This window comes from Postia placenta (assembly GCF_002117355.1).
Source record: "Postia placenta MAD-698-R-SB12 unplaced genomic scaffold POSPLAscaffold_8, whole genome shotgun sequence".
NCBI classification, from domain to species: Eukaryota; Fungi; Basidiomycota; class Agaricomycetes; order Polyporales; family Adustoporiaceae; genus Rhodonia; species Rhodonia placenta.
In genome coordinates, this window is record NW_020169839.1 from 43,270 (window position 1) to 62,856 (window position 19,587).

General features: G+C 51.3%; 6 protein-coding genes across 6 annotated transcripts; 4 read left to right on the top strand and 2 right to left on the bottom strand.

The window, feature by feature from the left end:
• Positions 1-1,090: 1,090 nt before the first annotated feature.
• POSPLADRAFT_1144211 (hypothetical protein) lies at positions 1,091-3,242 on the top strand (the record flags this gene model as incomplete). Its single annotated transcript, XM_024485673.1, has 9 exons — positions 1,091-1,249; positions 1,300-1,509; positions 1,582-1,776; positions 1,832-1,899; positions 1,951-2,010; positions 2,073-2,153; positions 2,206-2,615; positions 2,676-2,877; positions 2,930-3,242. The coding sequence occupies 9 exons, from the start codon at positions 1,091-1,093 to the stop codon at positions 3,240-3,242; spliced, it is 1,698 nt and encodes a 565-aa protein (XP_024338163.1).
• A 1,600-nt stretch (positions 3,243-4,842) lies between these two features.
• Positions 4,843-6,816, bottom strand: POSPLADRAFT_1145439 (hypothetical protein; the record flags this gene model as incomplete). The annotated part of the gene is made up of 7 exons (XM_024485801.1): positions 4,843-4,929; positions 4,989-5,085; positions 5,141-5,545; positions 5,602-6,049; positions 6,108-6,137; positions 6,194-6,571; positions 6,624-6,816. The coding sequence occupies 7 exons, from the start codon at positions 6,814-6,816 to the stop codon at positions 4,843-4,845; spliced, it is 1,638 nt and encodes a 545-aa protein (XP_024338164.1).
• Positions 6,817-7,697: 881 nt separating this feature from the next.
• Positions 7,698-8,943, top strand: POSPLADRAFT_1034066 (hypothetical protein; the record flags this gene model as incomplete). The annotated part of the gene is made up of 6 exons (XM_024476986.1): positions 7,698-7,748; positions 7,799-7,899; positions 7,945-7,995; positions 8,040-8,291; positions 8,475-8,643; positions 8,899-8,943. 6 exons carry the CDS (start codon positions 7,698-7,700, stop codon positions 8,941-8,943), a joined length of 669 nt encoding a protein of 222 aa, XP_024338165.1.
• Positions 8,944-12,588: 3,645 nt separating this feature from the next.
• POSPLADRAFT_1040060 (hypothetical protein) lies at positions 12,589-13,815 on the top strand. Its single transcript, XM_024477660.1, has 4 exons — positions 12,589-12,608; positions 12,658-13,061; positions 13,124-13,325; positions 13,386-13,815. The coding sequence occupies exons 2-4, from the start codon at positions 12,662-12,664 to the stop codon at positions 13,696-13,698; spliced, it is 915 nt and encodes a 304-aa protein (XP_024338166.1). The 5' UTR covers positions 12,589-12,608; positions 12,658-12,661; the 3' UTR covers positions 13,699-13,815.
• A 1,362-nt stretch (positions 13,816-15,177) lies between these two features.
• On the top strand, positions 15,178-16,046 carry POSPLADRAFT_1170114 (hypothetical protein). Its single transcript, XM_024488083.1, has 3 exons — positions 15,178-15,389; positions 15,443-15,570; positions 15,625-16,046. Exons 1-3 carry the CDS (start codon positions 15,226-15,228, stop codon positions 15,999-16,001), a joined length of 669 nt encoding a protein of 222 aa, XP_024338167.1. The 5' UTR covers positions 15,178-15,225; the 3' UTR covers positions 16,002-16,046.
• A 1,051-nt stretch (positions 16,047-17,097) lies between these two features.
• POSPLADRAFT_1105777 (hypothetical protein) lies at positions 17,098-18,630 on the bottom strand (the record flags this gene model as incomplete). Its single annotated transcript, XM_024483281.1, has 2 exons — positions 17,098-18,372; positions 18,424-18,630. Coding segments are annotated over 2 exons (1,482 nt in total), but the record flags the coding sequence as incomplete, so codon positions are not given.
• Positions 18,631-19,587: the final 957 nt, after the last annotated feature.

Below are 19,587 nucleotides of genomic sequence, written 5' to 3' on the forward strand. Positions count from 1 at the left end.
GGGAGAGCGGGCCTTGTTGTGATTCCGATACTTGGCGCAGATGTCTTTACTTGCCTTCTCGTGTACATCTCCGAGCATAGGCGGATCTGCCGACCGGGGATAGGATAACAGCAACACGTCCGAGGACTTGATGTCAAGCTGCCGCAAGAAGCGCTGCGTGAGACGTCTCGGGACTCGGTCATGAGACGAGTATCTTTAGCTCTGCATCGTATAAAGTGAGGGGCAATTCACACCGTGTGTTCAATAAATATTCTCGCTAAAAATCCTAATGGCACATCTACGCCAATGGCAGAAAGGAGGCGGCGATTATGAACTTCAACGCGTGTTTCGTGTCGCGTCACGTGATCTTACCAACCCCGTCTCCGCGCTTTGGACTCAGGACTGAACCTGTGGTTTCCGACAATCATACCAGTTCTCTTACCCTCGTGTGTTGCAGTCCATTAGTCTTCTTCCGACATAAGGCTTTCAAAGTGCTTTGGGTGTCTTGATGCTCATCCGTTTACTCGGAACGAAGACTAACGTCCAAACGGCACCCAAGGCCAGTGCCCCCACCGTCATGCAGATGTCGGCAGAGGGCATTGCACATCAGTCTAGTCTGAGCATCATACTGCGTCAAGGGGATCTGCTCACTATCCGGTCGCGCCCTCGGAGCCGTTCCATCAGTCGTAGTCGAGAGAAGACTGAACTCATGATCTATATGGGAACTTTTCGCATCGCAAGCCTCGGTCCCGTGTCATTCTCTTTACTTACTGCTTATTTTGCTGGTCTCACATGTCACAGACCATCGTTGCGTATCTGCTGGGTGGATGGGACACGCTGAGATAAGTCTAATCATGTCATCTGGGCCGGTCGATTTCATAAGGCTGTCAAAAGCACTCACGCTCGCCGTAGTTTCCGAGGGAATGAGCGCATTAAGAAGGACAATGTCAGTCGGCATCTCTGTCGGCGCGCCTCAGGTATCAATGGAGCGCGTGTTCATCGTAACGCTTAAAACATCCTTCGCATGACCTTGGCTCGAGCTTGAGCTCCCACACTAGTTATACCTCAGACCGTTTCCACCTTGGTAGCTGTCGCGGAGTGCCTGCACAAGATGTCTGCTTATGACATTATTGCACTTGCTGCGGTTACGCTCGCAACTCTCCTAGTCTTCCTTCATGGCCGTTCGACAGATCCACCTCCTCCTTGCCCTCCTGGAATCCCGGTGTTCGGCAACTTGTTCCAAGTCGACGCGCTACGCCCGCACCCCCAGGTTTGTATGTCTCTCTTCCTGTGGATCCTGGCTAAACTCTCCGCGATTAGTTTCTCAAATGGGCACAGAAGTATGGCTCAATCTTCTCTCTCAAGCTTGGGCCGCAACGCATGATCGTCCTCAACACGGCAGCGGCAGCTGACGAGCTGCTCGTGAACCGCAGCAAGGTGTATTCGAGCCGTCCCTCACTGCATGTTGCCCAGGATCTCGTAAGCGACGGACAAAGGATGGTCTTCATGCCATACGATCGCGAGTGGAAGGTCCGAGTCTGGATTTAGACCGCGTCATCAATATCAATATTGGGACCTAACTGTTATGTTCATCTACTACAGGTCACTAGAAGGAACCTACAAGGTGTCATCGGTCCGGGACCTTCCAAGCGCCTGCGCGAGATGCAAGAACTAGAGTCGCGGGTGGTTTTGTATGATCTGATCTGTCATGGGGATCAGAGCATAACAGAGGTGCACGTACCCGGCCCGAACGGTGAGGTCCCTGAGAGGCATTGGTTCTCTGTGATCAGACGATACGTAAGCACTCACTCATTCCGTTACTGCTTAGCCCCAGTAAAAGTTTGCTTGATAGACGACCAGTGTTGTTATGCACCTCGCGTACGGTAAACGCGTCCATAGGATCCTCAATAGTCCACAAATGTGAGGACTAAGTGCATTAGACCGCTACACTAGCTGATACATACATCATAGGCGCAAGGTCTACGATGTCATGTCCAACTTCACTCGGGTAGCCCAGCCAGGTGCTTATCTGTCAGTATACCAGTAACGACACTGCTTCATATCGTTCTTGGCTCACTCTGGGTTCCATCTAGGGCCGATACTATTCGCCCCTTACGTTGGTTGCCCGGTATCCTCGCACCGTGGCGAATGAAGGCCCTCAAGATGCACGAATGGTACGCGCTCTATATTTGTGTGAAGATCCGAGCTTAAATGATCGTGCCATAGGGAGATGGAGCTTTGGGGTGGTCTCCTCTCTGAATGCCGCGCATCGCTCAAAAAGGGCATTTACCATTCAGGTTTCGTGCCTTCTTACTTGCGCGCACGCGCCGAAGTGGGATGCGAGGATCTTCCAGGGACGGGCGTCACTCCAGATGGCACCGGTTGGATGCGCGACAAACTACTCGCGTACACCGCGGGCTCGCTGCTCGAGGCAGGATCGGACACGACTGCCGCCACGATTCAGACATTCATGCTACTTATGCTGCACCACCCCGACGCGCTAGCGCGCGCCAGAGAGGAGCTGGACCGCGTGGTGGGTGTAGAGCGCATGCCTGGATGGGATGACGAGGAGCGACTCCCATGGGTCATTGCATGTATCAAGGAGACATTGAGACGAAGACCGCCCACAATTATGGGTGCGTCCGCGTACATGCGAAGCTCGTAATTCGTGACCTCGTGCTGAGCTCCATGCGTAGGGATGCCCCATAGGGTGGATGAAGACGATGTCTATGAGGGTTACCACATCCCGAAAGGCTCGACCGTGATCGGAAACATCTGGGCTATTCACATGGATCCCGTCCGTTACCGCAATCCCGCAGCCTTTGATCCGGAGCGGTTTTATGACAAGGACAAGATGCCCAAATGGGCGAGCGGGCCGGATTCTAGCCACCGCGATCAGTACGTATATCTCTCCACTTCCCTTCCCGGTTCATACTCATTGTTTCTTCAGCTATGCATTCGGATGGGGGCGGCGCTTCTGCCAGGGCAGCCTTATGGCCGAAGCCTCGCTCTTCATTGTTCTTTCGCGCCTCATATGGGGCATCGACTTCTATGCACCTTTAGACCCTCGCACGGACAAGCCTATGCTTCCCGACTTCGGTGATGAGGTACAGACCTGGAGCGGTGGCTTCGTCAGCTCTCCTTTTATCTTCCCTGTGGGCTTCCGCCCACGTTCGGAGAAGCATGCAGAGATCATGAGAACAGCGTTCGACGATGTACAAGGCGAATGGCAGGCTATGGGCCTTGAAGAAGATGAGCGTTAGGCATTCTGCCATCTCAGAGTCGGTCGGGCTCCCATTGTGTAGTAACGTGGATTCCGTTCTTGTACTCTCACAGTGGGCGGGGGGCGGGGCGCCTCGATGCTTCTTGTTGTTAATTGTGTGTAAAACAATATGAATGCTACATGTCGTCATTGACAAGTGCACAAAGATACCTTAATATCTCGCTACTTGTACTTGCGAGTGGTCGAAGACCATATGGACGATCATTAGGTCACAAATACGGATGTTCGTAGCATTTCGACACATCTGTCCCGTTGGTTATTCACTTGCTACCCGTTTCAGTGGGATCGTGACCGCTGCAAGTCGTTCCTCGTTTTGCGTCTGTGCTCATTCGTGTTTTGCCGCTTATACTTTTACTTGGACCGCAAATGCTGCTGGAACTGTGTGTTTGCGTTTTCTCCTAACTAGATGTCTTTGTCCTGACTGTTATCTGAAGATAGGCCATTGTGGAAAGCGACTCTTTGACGCGACCATCGCAGAAGGTATGGCTCCTTATCTTCGCGCTCGTCCAGCCCCTGTGCACGACGATCTTCCATGTTGGGGAACCAGCATAGAAGCAGAAGGCGGGGGCTGGACGCACAATAGATTCATTGCATATCTCATGTAACGCTCACGAAGCTGATTCCGATGGGTCTGCATTCGTTCATTCTATTTATGTCGAACAACTCGGACGCGCTGCATAAAACGTTGGAGAAGAGATTAAGCTATCGGTATCGAATATCTGCCACGTCGGGAAGAGAGGACAAGCTCCCACGACTGCTCGGATGCATGAAGGGAGTTGTGGCGCAGGCCTCCCACGACTAAGTACAGGTGAGCGTTTTCTTCTATGTATTGGCTGCCAGCATGCGATTAATACAGGCCTACTATATCGTGTAGACCAGGATAATACGTACGGTGGTTACCTCATTCTCAAAGGTCCAACTATTGCTGATAATGGCTGGTCAATCCATGTGTATCCCGCTCGCCACTACAAGCCTACTATCTAAGACTCCGAGTGTTTCTGCCATCCAGCGAAAAAGCCATAATGCACAAGTAGGTCAGGCACTCGGAGCCATGGCCTTTACGTGTGCGTGTAATCCTAAGCGCGAGAAGCTCACCCCAGTCAGTAGCCACGCCTTTAGCCAGAACGGCGGCTCTGCCAAGGTTAACTCTAGCCGAGGCGACTCTTCTCATTGTGTTCATACCCGTTTGCTGGGGTATCATCTTCTAGTCACTCTATATCCACGCACGTGCAAAATTCAACTGGCCATTCCAGGCACTCTCAATAAGAACAGGTGTACAAATCTGCTCAGCCTTCTCTAGTGATACTCGCTTCGCTTGCAATAAGCTCCTTGGTATGATGTCACCAAAGGTTGACTACCCTAGTCCTGCCTGCGTGAGACTATCACACGACGGAGTTGCCGATCAATCCTGGCACACGCGCACTACATGAGCTTATTCGCTTCAACGCCGGCACCGCGCGGAACGATGCACAAGGAGATTTCATGTGCGAATTTGTGTACTAGCGATGCTGTTCATATCACCCGCATACAGGACATAATACGGGAAGAAATGTGGTGCTTGGACTGGGTAGCCGCCACCGTTACTGTCGGGAGACCAGTCCCTTTCGCCGCTGCACACCTATGATACACTCCTTCGACTTCTGCACGAGTCTGTCCTGGACAGCAAGCTGTTCCCGGGACAAAGGTCACTTAGGTGTGTCGTGGGAGCAGATGCAAACAAGCTTACAGGTGCGTCATTTTCTAGAACAAAATCATACCGGCGGAAGAGCGTTGCGAACATGATGTACAATTGCTGCAGCGCAAGATTTCGCCCCAAGCATGCCCTGTGCAGATACGCTTCAGCTCAGCAGACCGTGGAATCGACTACTTCCTACTTACCTTGGACCCACAGAGAACGGCGCAAACGATCGCATCATCTCCTTCTTCGCGTCCGCGGATGCCTCGAGCCACCTCTCAGGGTAGAACTCGCGTGCATTCTCGCCCCATACCGCCTCGCTCCTCTGAAGAGAGTAAATTGGCGAGCTCACAACCGACCCTTCCTTGAGGTGGTGTCCGAGGACTGTCAGTCCACCAGGAGGGACAACGCAAGGAAGGCCTACGCCCACTGTTGCGTGCAGGCGAAGACCTTCGTTAATGACGGCACCGAGGTACGGCAGGTCCTTCACCGCATCGTAAGATGCCACATCGGAATCGATGCCGTCGAGTGCTGTGTCCAACTCAGCCTGCAGCTTTGCTTGGATCCGGGGATTGCGCGCGAGATAGTAAGTTGTCGCGCACGAGGTACTGTTCAAAGTGCTTTGAGGACCGAGCTGGATGATGAGAAGTGCAGATCCACTCACTTCGCAGTCGTGTCTCCACCGGCAATTATCAGGAGCCACGTTTCGGCACTCAGCTCTTCCGGACCATAGAGATTTCCATTCTTGTCTCTTCCCTCCAAAAGCTTCGAGAGCATGTCCGCACGGTCGGTTTTTGACGCGAATTTGTTAGCTACGGCTGCGACAGCCAGACCCGCAAGCTTTGGAGCAGCATTATAACCGGATTGCAAGCTCGGAAGATGGCCAACAATGGGCTGAAGCCATGCTGGGAGATACGCCACAACAAAGAGGGTATCTGCGCGTGCAGTGAGCGCCTCAATTGCAGGAATATCTACCAGCTCTAATTTCGTCTTCTCCGAGTTGGAGGTGGCCTGAGCAATGGCCTCCATGCCTCTAACGTCGGACTTGACTGTTTGAGCTGTATCCTTCCCCGTCTCGAGCATGCCAAATGGATGTCCAAATGCAAGGTCACCTATGTAGGGTTTTCCCATAAATGTGAGAAGTTCATCTGCCAAGGGTCTCGGACGAACCAATCGTATCAAATGACCAAAAGCTGAACCCTGATCGACAGTCATAACTATCAGTAAGGCCTTCGAACGCAGTGATGAACCCTTACAAAGCATGCAGTTGAAAAAGACTCTGCCGTCATGCACCTTCCAGGGAACTGTACCGATTGCCCCTTCGGCACTTCCACGTCCTGCCTTCTCTGCATGTGCGCACATCGCATCCCACTGACGCACGAGTATCTCGAAATGCACACGAGCAGTATCCTCCAATGCCCGGATACTTTGAGGCGCAAAAATGTGTGCCTCGACGCGACGCTTGCGCGAATGCTCAGCACGGTCGCGGGTGTTGAATAGGTCCCTGATCCTGTGATTTGCAAAAGCGTCGTAGAACGGTGCCTTCAATGCACCAGATGAGTGGCCGTAGATGACTGCGAAGGCAGAAGGGTCGGCAATAGAGACGCTGTCAGGGCCGAGGCGAACGATAGGGCCTGTATGGTTAGGGAGTTAAGCAATATCCGGCGAAGGACTGGTAGATGTTACCGTATTTACGATGCAGAAGATCCACAGTCTCTGACCATCGGTTGTGGTTGATGACCCAAGAGGCCCAAACAGATGTGAACTTCGCGAGGAATGGTCCAGGGTATGCTCGAAGTTTGTACGGATCACTGAAGTATGGAATCAAGAATGTCGAAGCTATGACCGTAGGAATGAGGCAGACCAGCACAGAGAGCATAGGCTGGAGGAGACCGGTCAGGCCTTCACGAGTCAGGATGATGCTCCCGAGAGGAGGTAGCGGCGGCGTAGACGAGTCCATTGTGACAACGCACCAAGTATGCCTCACCTATTTCATTATATATAGAGGACATGCCGTAGTTCACCAATCCGACCGCTGCCGGTCATAGGTGTGGCTGCGATGGCAGCGGACGACGCGGATGTGAGATAGACCTCACTTACACAAGTGGGTCGTATAAGCCATGCTTCCACATATCTCCGAAGTGACCTTCTCAGAACAAACTGACTCTGGATGAGAGTTATCTATGCTGCCGTGTTCTTCGTACACAACTTTGCCGAATTACATTTCCGGGAGACTGGTTACGTGGTTGGCGGCTACCGACGGATGCGGACTGATGCCGAAACGTGGGATCGACGGTCTTCCTCGCACTTGACCACGTTAGTACCTCGATATAGTTCACTTGCAATTGGTGGGGCAACCCCCCCCCCCTACTGTTTGGGCAGTGCAGCAGTCATTCTGGCACGAAAAAGCGCGAAATGTGCTGAGGCTCCTGAATCGGTAAAGCTCCTGTCTCCGTGACCTGCATCACTCGAAAGTCAGTCATCGCTACAATTGAGTCATAGGAGACCAACTCAAGATGATGAATACCCAGCGAAACCAGCCTGTAGAACAATGGCAGAGACGCACGATTTTGTTAGCAACCACACTCTCAGAGTAAACTGAGGACGTAGTGCGGGTGCCAGGTCTATATGGTGATGTCAGTCAGGCTGCAGTTGACATGGACTGAACTGATATACTTGTGATGGATATACTGGTACACATGGTCAGCGCAATCGCGACTATAAAATCATTTTACCTTCGTCGTGGAGGTGTTTCTCTACATGAATACTGTTGCCATGCTCAACATTTACTCCTCCCTCCCCGCGTTGTGCGTAAACTGTCGTCGTCACTCGAGCTCACTACCATTATCACGCTGTCCTAGACTTACGATAACGTTGAGGAGGCCAGGGTGTTTCATTTCGAAGACAGTTTGACGTTGATTTCCACAAACGAGTCAGATGAACAACAGAGACTTAAGAGATGGTGAGCGCTGGACTTCGGTTGCCAGAGTCTCCAAATACTGCATAGGGAGGGTGGGGGCATAGTCAGCACTCAGCAAGGAGTTCATTGTGACAATACGTACGTACAGACGACTATTTAGTCATTTGCTGGTTCGACTTTAGGCACTGCTACTTGTACGGAGCTCTTCGTAACCTCGTCGTAACCTCGGGATCCTCTGCGAGCGGATGGCCTCCAAAGGCACAATGCTGTTCGCAAGATGGAATTGTAGAATTTTCGACAGTAAAATATACCAAGATTGAGATGCTGATCAGTCCCATTGTTGACAAACCCAGCACGAGCTTGCCCTTAGAATTTGCGATGGCCTTGGGTATCGAGGAAGTATACCTACTCATCGAGGACGACATGGGAAAATAGTAACTTGTTGAATGATGCAATGCGTTACATACCATGTACCACGTTTGTGGTGGCAACTTCGCCACCCGAACTTGGCTTGATACAACATGCCCGAGCATCGAGCAGACGATAACGGCGCTCCTTCCATTCACAATCAATCAGCACAGCTTATTTAACTGACTAGGTGACAGAATGGGGAACAGCTGTGCGAGTGTCGCTCGTTCATGGAGTCCTGATGGGAGAAGACAACTGCTGGCAGCTGCGATCGAGGAAGAGCAACGTCAGACTCAGGAACTGCACGACAAACTCAATGAGATCACCTCACACCGCAATGAGCATGTACAACAAACTGAGTCGTCAGCGCTTCAGCAGGTACGTTGCTCTACAGATTCTGTTGAAGCAACGGGAAACGATCGGCGAGCGCGTTTGTCGACGGACGTAGCGATGCGCGTAAGAGACAATCGCGTACCGTACATACATCGCGAACGATCGTTATATACTACGAAGGGGCCTCCAGCCCCTGGCTGCTATCGCACCCGAGCTTGCGAGCTCGTTGCTGACCGCGTGTTTCAACAGATCCTTCGCCATATATAAGCGCGATGCATGAATGAAAGATGCTCCCCAAAGACCTATCGAAGGGGCGAATACTGCCGCTTCCTCAGGGACCGATAACTTGACATGATCACGTGTTGCATTGGTCAACATCAGCGCTCAGAGGATGCCTTCTACAACAGTTTCCGAAATTCATGTCCGAAGTCCGCCAACCGGACTTTAAAATTCAAAAAATTCAACAAATTCAACAAATTCCGAATAATAACAAAAATACGTATGGCATCGACGACGCCCTCTAACGTGCTCACAATGCTGTCTTCGTATCCTGCGGTTACTATCGCAAGCTAGAGACATCAGGAAGCAACTGTTTCTGATGTCCGGATTGAGCTATCGCAGTGCGACTACCGAGCCCTCAAACGGCAACGTCAAGACTCCACAGGCTACCGATGTGCGGACACCGTAGCTTCGTAAGGGAAGGGCATAGGCTTGGTCTCGGGAGGTTTGCGAGGTTTGCAAAGCCCTAGGTGAGTAGCGAATACTTGGCCCTAGGAACGCCATTGTGAATGTATAGCATGGTTGACTTCGGTTCCTCGCACTCGGGACAGATAAACTCTCCAGCACCGGGATCACGAGTGCGTATTAGTTTATCTCTTCCAATGCAGCTCACCACAGTCTACCGAAACACACCCACTGTGCCATCTGACGATATGATTCCCTGTGTTTGTCACGAAGACTGACGTAGCAAGGCGCTGCCTTTGCGTCTTGTCAAAAAGGTCCACTATTTTGCTTCATTTTTGTCCTTCATTGCAGCGGCCAACAAAGAAACGGCGGTGGGTCCACTAGGCCTGCAACATGGTTCCGGAGTTCACCTCCTCGCAGAGCACCGACTTCGTGCACTTCACCAACTGGTGCGATGTGGGCATGCGCCGAGAACCTTCTCATCTGGTAGAGCGAGCGTGGCGTTGACACGGGTTCTGCACCACACCTAGCCCAGACTGGTGTCTGAGTATTGCCGATGCCGCTTCACAGAGCCGTGGGGAGTGCTATTCAACACCCCCTGGACCCTCCTCTCTCGTCTCGCTGTCGGGCAACTAACGTGGCTCGCTGTGTGAGTACTGGTCATACAGTGCCTCCCAAGCCAACGCATGTAGTCCACCCGAACACGTAGGGCTAATATATCGAGAGAGCCGCATTTCATCATGCCCCTCCGTACGAGGGCGTGGAGCCCACTTAGAGGAGCCCCCGGGACTCGGTTACACTCTACATGTACCTACGTTATATGGAGTCTAAGCTCACAGCATTAATGTCAAACAAAAGGAAATATGAGCGATTAAAATGAGTGTACAGGAAAATCGTAAGGCTTGCACACTAGGCCTGCCTATCGGCATGGAGCTCCATGGCCTGTTCTCGCTGGGTTCACGCAGTGTTGTGCATGTTGTAGCACCTAAATCTGTATATAATTTGTACCTCAATACTCTCAGACTATCGATTCATATATGTAGTCCAAGGCCTTTGGTTCATGCACAAAGCCGGCATACTTCACTGTGTGTACATGCTAGTGACTCGTCGAGCGCTTAACGATGATTGAACGTAGTCTTGTTATACGGCCCGCAACGTAGGAACAGTCGACACCTGACGCCGATTCCTGAGGTCAAATCGAGAGCATTTCTTGATCACAGGATTTTTTGTGTTCATAGTTACAAGGTACCTGCACAGGGTGTCCACCCTACGGCATGTGATGCGAGAGGCACAGCGCTCTCCTTCACCCTTTGTTTCGCACAAATGAGCCCACTAATTTCATGTCTCCGGGGATCTGATGAAGATCTACAAGAGTTGTGTATATTTGAGATACGGCAGCATGGAGTACTGAGTGCTGTACGCAATGTTTCAATTTTCCTAATTGTTTGAATTCTATGAATTTTAAAGTCCGTTTTGCGGACTTAGGGCATGAATTTCGGAAACTGTTGTAGCGATTTGCTGGAAGTTTACCTGCCAGACGACACTCGGAAGACACCTCATGGCACTGACTGACGACTACCGTCTACCTATGGTAATATCGGTTGACTGTCGTCTTTCTCAATGGCACCAACGCGAATAACTCGAGACCTCAGGCCTCAGCAAAGTTGGAGGCCAGACCCCTACCAGGTCATACTGCTGCCTCTTCTTGTCCACTCGCCCCTCACTACAAGCGGATTATACGCGTCTACCACTGGGAGCGTAACCTCTTGGAAATATCCCTTCATGATTCTGACCATGCTGTTATCGGTTCCCCTAGGCCGCCGTTTACCTTTCGATGTTACTGCTTTGCATCATACCCGTCCACGTCCTTACCGCGTCGGCGAACAGCCTACGCGATGAAAGCGGACTAATCACGACGTGGTATCAAGCTGGCGAGGAAGTGGCCAAAGGGATGTCCAGCTTGACTGGTCTGTGACCGCGGCTTGCCGCTACCAGACACTGCAACTGAATACGAATGCAATAATGATATTGCGCACGAGATCCAAACACATCTTCAACTCTATAATGACACATACGTCTCCAATGGAGCTATCTAAACGCACAAACGGTCTTTCATCGGACTCGAGAAAGGTCGCGTGTATGTACAGAAAGCCTCCGTGAGGCGTTTCTGCTCTTGATTCCATATCAAGGTTATGGCAAAGTTCTGCCTCCCGAGTCGCGTATAAGTAGTGGCGCGGATAGCATTGTAGTGGGTTGTACATCTGGCCCTCGGCCGTCGTCTGAACCCAGCTTGACGCCATGGCACCTCTCGATATTGCTGTCCTAGCTATCACTGTTATCGTGACCGCAGTTGTCTACATCCGCCGCAGTAAGCCTAAGCTTGCACATCTTCCGCCCGGTCCCCCTGGCCTCCCGATTCTTGGAAACATCTTTCAAATCAATGCCTTGCGTCCGTACCCAAAGGTCAGTAGTGGCGAAACGTAGAACACGATAATGATTAAATCTCTCGTAGATGCGCGAATGGGCTTTGCAATACGGCCCTATTTTTCATTTGCGCATAGGACCTCAAGATGTCATTGTGGTCAACACAGCAGAAGCCGCAGATGAGCTGTTTATCACACGCAGCTCTCAATATTCAGGTCGTGTCTCCCCACACGTTGCGCACGATATCATGAGCGATGGTCAGCGCTTGGGCTTCCTCCCATACGGCAAAGAATGGAAGGCATGATAATCACATACCATCCTGGACAAAATGATCTGACGCAATAATACACTGCCAGACGCGAGTTACAAGGCGTCATTGGGCCTACTCCATCCAAGACTCTCAAGCCTATACAGGAGCTAGAGTCGCGTGTCCTCATGTATGATCTCTTATGCTCCAATTCTTGGGGTGATGCCAGTGTTCCCGTCGAAACATCGCGTGGTGGATTCCCTGAACGTCACTGGTCCTCCCTGGTGCGGCGGTTTGTGAGTACTCAACAGACTTCCTCGACACAGACTTTGACGACTGAACAGACCACGAGCGTTGTTGTGAACCTCACGTATGGACAGCGTGTTCACCGATTGGATGGATTTGCCAAGCTGCGAGTGCCAATATCACTTTCTAGGACATGAAGCTGACACGATCTGTAACAGGCATAAGATATATGATGTAATCGAAACTGTCTCCCGTGTCGCGCAGCCGGGTAACTATCTGTGCGTTGTGTAAATTTAAACCGTAGAGTATCGCTAACGGGAAAGCACAGTGCGGACACTTTCCCCGTTCTGCGCCTACTTCCTGACATGCTAGCTCCATGGCGGCGAGAAGGACGACGGATGCATGAGTGGTAAGTGCTCGGAAGTAGTCAACTTTAGATGCTCACCTGCGACATGCAGGGAAATGGAACTTTTCGGCTCGCTTTTGAAGGAGGGGCAAGCGGCACTAGAGAAAGGTGTAATCCTTCCCGGTTTCGTCAACCAATATCTCCGTTCCCGCGCGGATGCAACTACCGAAGTCACCAGCGGCAACGGCACGACCGAAGATGGGTGGATGCGAGACAAGCTGCTTGCGTACGTTGCAGGAACCATCCTCGAAGCTGGCTCAGACACCACAGCCAGTACCATCCATTCTTTCGTGTTGTTCATGCTGGAGAACGAGCACGTCCTTCATCGTGCGAGGGAAGAGATCGACTCAGTGGTGGGAAAGGATCGTCTGCCGACATTCGAAGATGAGGACAAACTGCCGTACCTCGTCGCTTGCATAAAGGAAACGATGCGTAGACGACCGTCTGTCATCATGGGTGCGTGATGTTCCGAATATATGACGGTGTATAATATAGACATGTACTTACTTTGAGACCAGGTGTCGCACATAAGGCAGAGGAAGACGACATCTATGGCGGATATCTGATCCCGAAGGGCGCTGCTGTGATGGGTAACGTATGGGCTATACACATGGACCCTGTTCGATTCCCCAATCCTACCGCGTTCGATCCGGATCGATTCTACTGGCCGGACAAACCCATTTCATGGGCAAGTGGACCTGACCCGAGGAATCGCGACCAGTTCAGTGCACGGTCTCTTCTTCAATGAGACTTGACTTTCTAAACTGTGTCGCTATTCAGTTATGCATTTGGGTGGGGGCGGCGATTTTGTCAAGGAAGCTACGTCGCTGAGGCGTCCCTCTTCGTCGCCATCTCCCGTATAGTCTGGGGATTCAACTTATGTGCACCAAGGAACAATGTGACGGGCCAGCCTGAGGTCCCGAACACTATGGATGAAGAAGCAAGCTGGATGGAAGGCTTCATCAGCGGTCCGAGGAAATTCAACGTCACCTTCGAAGCCCGATCCGGTAAACATGCGGAGATTATTCAAAGGGCATTTGACGAGGCCCAAATGGAATGGCAAGCAATCGGTATGAAGACAGACGAGCGCTGAGTGACGAGTCGCGCGTTATAGCTATCCCCATCAGGTTCCGACATTTCTCTCGTAAAGCTGCGTTGAATATCTGCTGTACTGAATTATCTACTGTATAAAGCAATACAAATTGGTCCCAATCCTTGCGCATGCTCGAGTGGCGTTAGTAGAGTAGCGTCGCTCTATTCGGTAGTGAAATCGCCATTGGGATTGCAGACATGAGCATTCTTCGACCGCTACCGATGCGCCACTACTCGGGGAGTCCGCAGCGAGCGTCTGTATTATACTGCAGCCACTACACTGATTTTGAATGCACCAAGTGGTCGTAATAATCTCATTGTGTAGATGCCAGAATATTACATGTATCAAGTGACAGCTGAGGAGATAATGCGGAGGAATTAATCGACCCGATATTGTGCACTTAGTAGCCCGAGTACCCTTGGGAGGGGATCTCGAAGCGCTTCTCTTCGACATATTGGATAATTTCTCGTAGAACCTGCATGTCTGCTAGATCGCAGTTGATAGGTACGCAGTATAATAGGAACTTACCAAAGCGCGGGATCCCTCCTTATTGGATGCGGGACTCAGGCGGGCTCGTATTGCCCGGACGCACCAACAGTACAATGACAGCATGGGAAACGTGAGGGGTGACACGATCTTACGGCTTCTGCACCCAGTGTTAGCTTAAGCTTTCAAGGTGAGAGTTTGATTGAAAAAAGCTAAGCCAACGTCTGCAATTGAACCTCTCCCCACCGCAGCAGAGCAGTACAGCCTAATATGAATGAAGGTAGATTGTCGCATGAAGAATTCACTGCCCACACTACGAGACAATCGCGGTGAGATCGGTCCGACAAGCATAGCAACGACCAGACGTGGAGTACAACATGGACATAAACAGGGCACGCAGATAGTGAATATACTGAAGAGTTACAGGCCGAGTCGCGGGGACGTGGCTTAGAATTCTGCCACGTGACCGTGTGTAGTCGACCCCGGGCCTCCCCGCGCGCAGCTTTATTCCATCGTGTCGTTCAACAGATGACTACTGTCGCTTTCAGAGCTCATAGTAAGGCTTCTTGAATACATCAAGGTCTATTTCTATGACCTTTACCATGGCTGTATTATACTTGTTGCAGCCCCAAGGACCCGATATGTTTCATTCACTACGGTGTGTGGCCCGCTCGCAGTTTGTACTCATGGATAATGACTCAATACGCTGATGCCGGAGGAGGTTGCGAACACGGCCGCAGCGGGGCCGCCCCATTTGTATTTCACACGTTGAAGGTTTGCAACCTGCAGGCATTTAGCCGCGCACTAAGAAGGCTTCGAATATGCTGGCAGTCGTACGATATGGCCTATGAGCTTGACGCATTGCATGATGGAGGACGAATTCACCTCCGTGAAGCTGTGCCATTGACGCTAAACTTGCCATGAAGTAGCCTCTCTACAGCCGGAACGTCATTTATAAGCACCCGTGGTTCCGTCGCTCGACAGTTGAGGGCACGCACATCCCTCTGTTCTACCTTTCTCTGCAGTGCATCAGTACGAGCCATGTTCTTACGAATCCTCATTGCGTTCTCTCTGTTGCTCTTTGGCTTTCGATCGGTGGGCGCTCAAAGTATCCCGCCGCTACCGACCGGACTTCCGGGTGTCGACGGAGTTTGTATAGCAACTTGTACAACATTGGCAGCCGTACAGTACGGTTGTATCACTCCGTATGTTTTCTCAGTCGTCGTCGACTCAGGACTTAGACTAAAATGTATAATAGGGCGAATCTGCCTTGTGTGTGTACGTCAACTGCGTACTGGGACGGGGCGCTGTCTTGCTTGCGCAATAATTGCACCACGCAGGACGTCCAGCTCGCATCTGACTTACAAGTGGACCAGTGCCTCTACGGTCAGTTTATGGTTCCCTTGGGATCACCGGTATAGTCTGATAATATTTCCACAGTATCGTTCTTCACGAACCCTACAAGCGTGTCGTCAGCGGCCTCGCGGTTCTCTGTCGCCGCATCGTCCGTGCTGGCAAGCGAATCCTCCGTCTACTCGTCCATCTCATCCGCCTACAAGTCCAAAGGCTCTGCGCTCTCATCCGCACTCGAGTCCTATGCGTCTTCTGTGTCCAGTGTGCTGTCGTCGGAAGCAGCCTCGATCGCGGGTATACCACAATCTAATGCGGTCTCCCCTGCGAGCACGAGCGGAGGCTCAACAAACACTGCGAATGCAGCCGCTGGAAGTCGGGTCGGATATACGATGGGTATCGTTGGTCACATTGCTTCGCTCGTAGTGCTCCTCAGTATGTTGTTCGGGGCGACCATTATCTTTTGAATGACTGAGACGATGTGAGCATTGGTGTTCGGAGGATCTTAGAATAGCAGGTCGTGAGACTGGAGAAGGTGGTTGCTGTTCTGGTATTGACTTGCTGTGTATTCTGTTGCGGACATAGCGTGTATACTACCCGTGGAATGACTGATGAACTACTTCGATTAATTGACCGCAGTTGTACAGCCTGCATTGTTTAGCTGGTTGTGTTTTATATGCGTTTCTCCCTTCCTTTTTATATTCAACTCTCAAAAGACACCGTGTCGATATGACCTAGATGGTTCGACTTCGAGAACATCTCGGTAGGATGAGCGATGGATGTCGTAGACGGGGAGATCGAACGCCGCAGCCAAAGTCCGTATCTCAGACATCTATCGACGACGGTATTTTTTTTGCGTACAAATATCTTGTCCCAGGTGCGATCACGCAGTTGGCAAGTCCATGTAGACTGTAATACGTTCTAGTTCGGGCATATCATTCAACTATTGTGTTTTTTGGGGGTCGTTGAATGGGGCATACTGTGAGAGAGAATTCCACCGCGTGTTTATATGCACGCATCTCAGGATACCTCGAGTGCGCACAACGCGAGTATAGTAGACGCAACGGGGAAGGAAAACGCGTTTCGCGTCCAAAAACTAGGAGAGAATAATCGCCGAAATGCCAACACGTTCACTTTGAAGTACGATCATCGATAAATCAGGGAATTCCCCTTTGTGCTCGTAGGATGTGTGCTATCTCACTGACTTGCCAAACGTGGAATAAGCAAGGCTTTTTACTTAGCGCTTGTTTTCTTTCTGCATTGTTTTGAGAAAGCATACTTGTTCTACTTTTGGCTGATAAAGAAAGTGAATTTCGTTCGGAGCAGTCCCTTGTACGGTGTTATTACAATAATAGAATAGCAATCAAGTTCGTATGCAGCACAACAACATTGACAGCAAAAACAAAGCTACGGATACAGAGGGGATCGACCTGCGGGCAGGTTCTAGAGCTATAGTGGGATACTGTCGGCGAGATTTCGATACAACATGTACGCATCACAGCTATGCCTCTTGTCCACGTCCTCTGCACCGGAGGCTGACCGACGAGACAGACGCACGTCGACAACCGCGTCGAGCACTGCGGCCCAGGGCGTCTCCAAGAACCCCATGTCCCCGAAGAACATCTTGAATGATCTACTGTCGGGCACATTGAGCCGCGGGAAGAAAACATCGATGGCCGTAGCTAGCTCCGCCGCCGCTTCTCCGATAGAAGGCGAAAGTCGCTCGACGCACATCAACCGTAGACCGTGACGCGAAGACGCAGGATCTTCGGCCGCATAGGGCGGCGAGGGGTCCATGCAGGGCAGATGTAGCACTGTGAGATGTTGGCACGCGCGAGCGAGAGCCTGAACGCCGCGCATGGTGGGCACAGTGCCTGAGACTTGGTATGACACGAGGAAGCTCGCAAGCTTCGGCCAGGCCGTGCCCATGGCCTGCAGATCGGCGTCGGAGAGTGAAAACGTCTTGTTGACGTGAAACCACAGCTTCCTGAGCCTACGCAGTTGAAGGATGGGCGCGAGGAGACCAGTCAACGCAATAGGCTCCTCTCCCGCAGTCGGAGGTGCGAAGCTACGCAGCAGCATCGACTGCGTGGAGATGGTCAAAGACTCGAGGGACAACAAGCGTGTACAATGGTCCAGCGCAGGAGGAAGTAGCTCGAAGGAATTAAGTGGAGATGCGGTAAGGGATAGCTCTCGTAAATGAGGGGAATCCAGTTGGCTGAACAGCGATGCGACATTCGTGAGGCCGCCATACACCTCCAGGATACGCAGGTTGGGGAATCCGCCACGACAGTGTGCTACTTCGACGGCCAGCTCATGCGGTATGTGCAGCTCAACGAGGCTGTCCGATATGGATAGGGCACGAAGAAGTTCGCCGTTTGCGTCGGTGACTCGGTGTACAAGACTGAGTTGCACAGTAGCAAGGTTGCTGAGCTGCGCTATTGGGACAAGCGTCGATGGGCGAATCCAACCACTGACGTTGACGTACGACAGCGAAGGCGCCATGGTACATACGCGCTCGAGCGCTGTCCTGAGCATATGGTCACGACGAGTGATTTGTCCTCTGTTCCCCAGGTAGGCTGCCACGCCGAAGAGAAGGCTAAGAGAATGGAGTGATGGGGAGACAAGAGTCAGCAAGGCGGCTTCAAACGCAACCGATTGCTCAAAGGTGAGCTTTCTGGCAGAGGGCAGTAGCGGCTTGCCACCATTGACGTGTGAGAGGTGGGTGAAGACGGACGGATCGATCTCGTCCGTTTTGAAGAGGCACGCAGAGCGTACGAACGCGGCGTATAACTTGAATCTTTCCACCTCCGCTTCCGTGGGGATCCCACAAAGCATCTGCATAGATGATCAATACGGAAGGAAGGTCAGGCGGGAGATGTGTAGTACCCAGACATCCTGAGACTCGACATTGCCCAACAATTCGTGCAGCGGCCCATGCCTCGGTACGCGCTCCTGCTCTGGCGACACGGCCTTGAAGGATGAGAACAGAGAGAACAGTGGCACCAGGTCCTCGATGTCTCTCCAGAGTACGGCGAGGGCAGGTGCTGAGAACTCTCTGCACACGCGAGCGGCGCGGGCGAGAGCCATTCGGTTTGGTGCCGCGAAAGCATGGAGACTGGGCAGGGAGAGACTGGGAAGTGGGTTCTTGCTCAAAAGACCCTCTAACCTTTTGAAATCCTTCTCGGGAGGTAGCTGTTCAAAGATGAGACACAAGATGTCGTGCATCTGTAGAGCTCGATGGGGAGCTATAGCCATTGTCACTTTGACGAGGTGGAGCGGCTGGCCGATAGGTAGATCCTTGAGGACTTTAGACTTGTATGGATATAGACATGAGATCTGGAGCTCGAAAGCACATGCTGGCTGATGTCTCAGTCTGGTATTGGCAGCATCACCGTAGGCGGCCGGCCACGATTGCTCGCCGCATCAATATTGAAGCTAATTTATGTGATTTATATGTGTTACAATCAGCGCTACAAACATGAAGCATCCATTAGGAACTTTCTTGCGAAGTTTCTAAGCTAAATGACTGATGGCTATTTCCTACACTCCATTGGATATCCAGAGTCCAGAGCAAATTCGCGAAGAGAATATTATGGTTTGTTCCAGGCTCCTAAAACCAGCCCCACAATCGCGTTCTTCGCTCCTACATCCGAGAGGCCAACTTAGTGTTATATACGAAAAGATAATCACGTGATTGATCCGAAAATGAGAGCACGTGAGGAGTCAGAATAGCCGAATAAGAGGAGGACGAACGCTATCACTGCATGCAGGAATCAATTTTCCTGCACAAAATATCAAATCATAATTATAGCACCTATTGAATCTTACTGATCTAGAAATTGAATGGAAATTGAAGAAAAATCGAAGGAAAATTGAAAGAGACAATGGAAAATGGATTACATAATCGATTTTCCTTCGATTTCACTTCCATATTAGGCGCCAGAGCACTGATTAGATAAATTAACTTTTCTTTCGATTTTCTTTTGATTTCTTGTACTAGAAAATTGAATACCGCATGCAGTGTATAGAGGGACTGGCGCAACTGGTCAC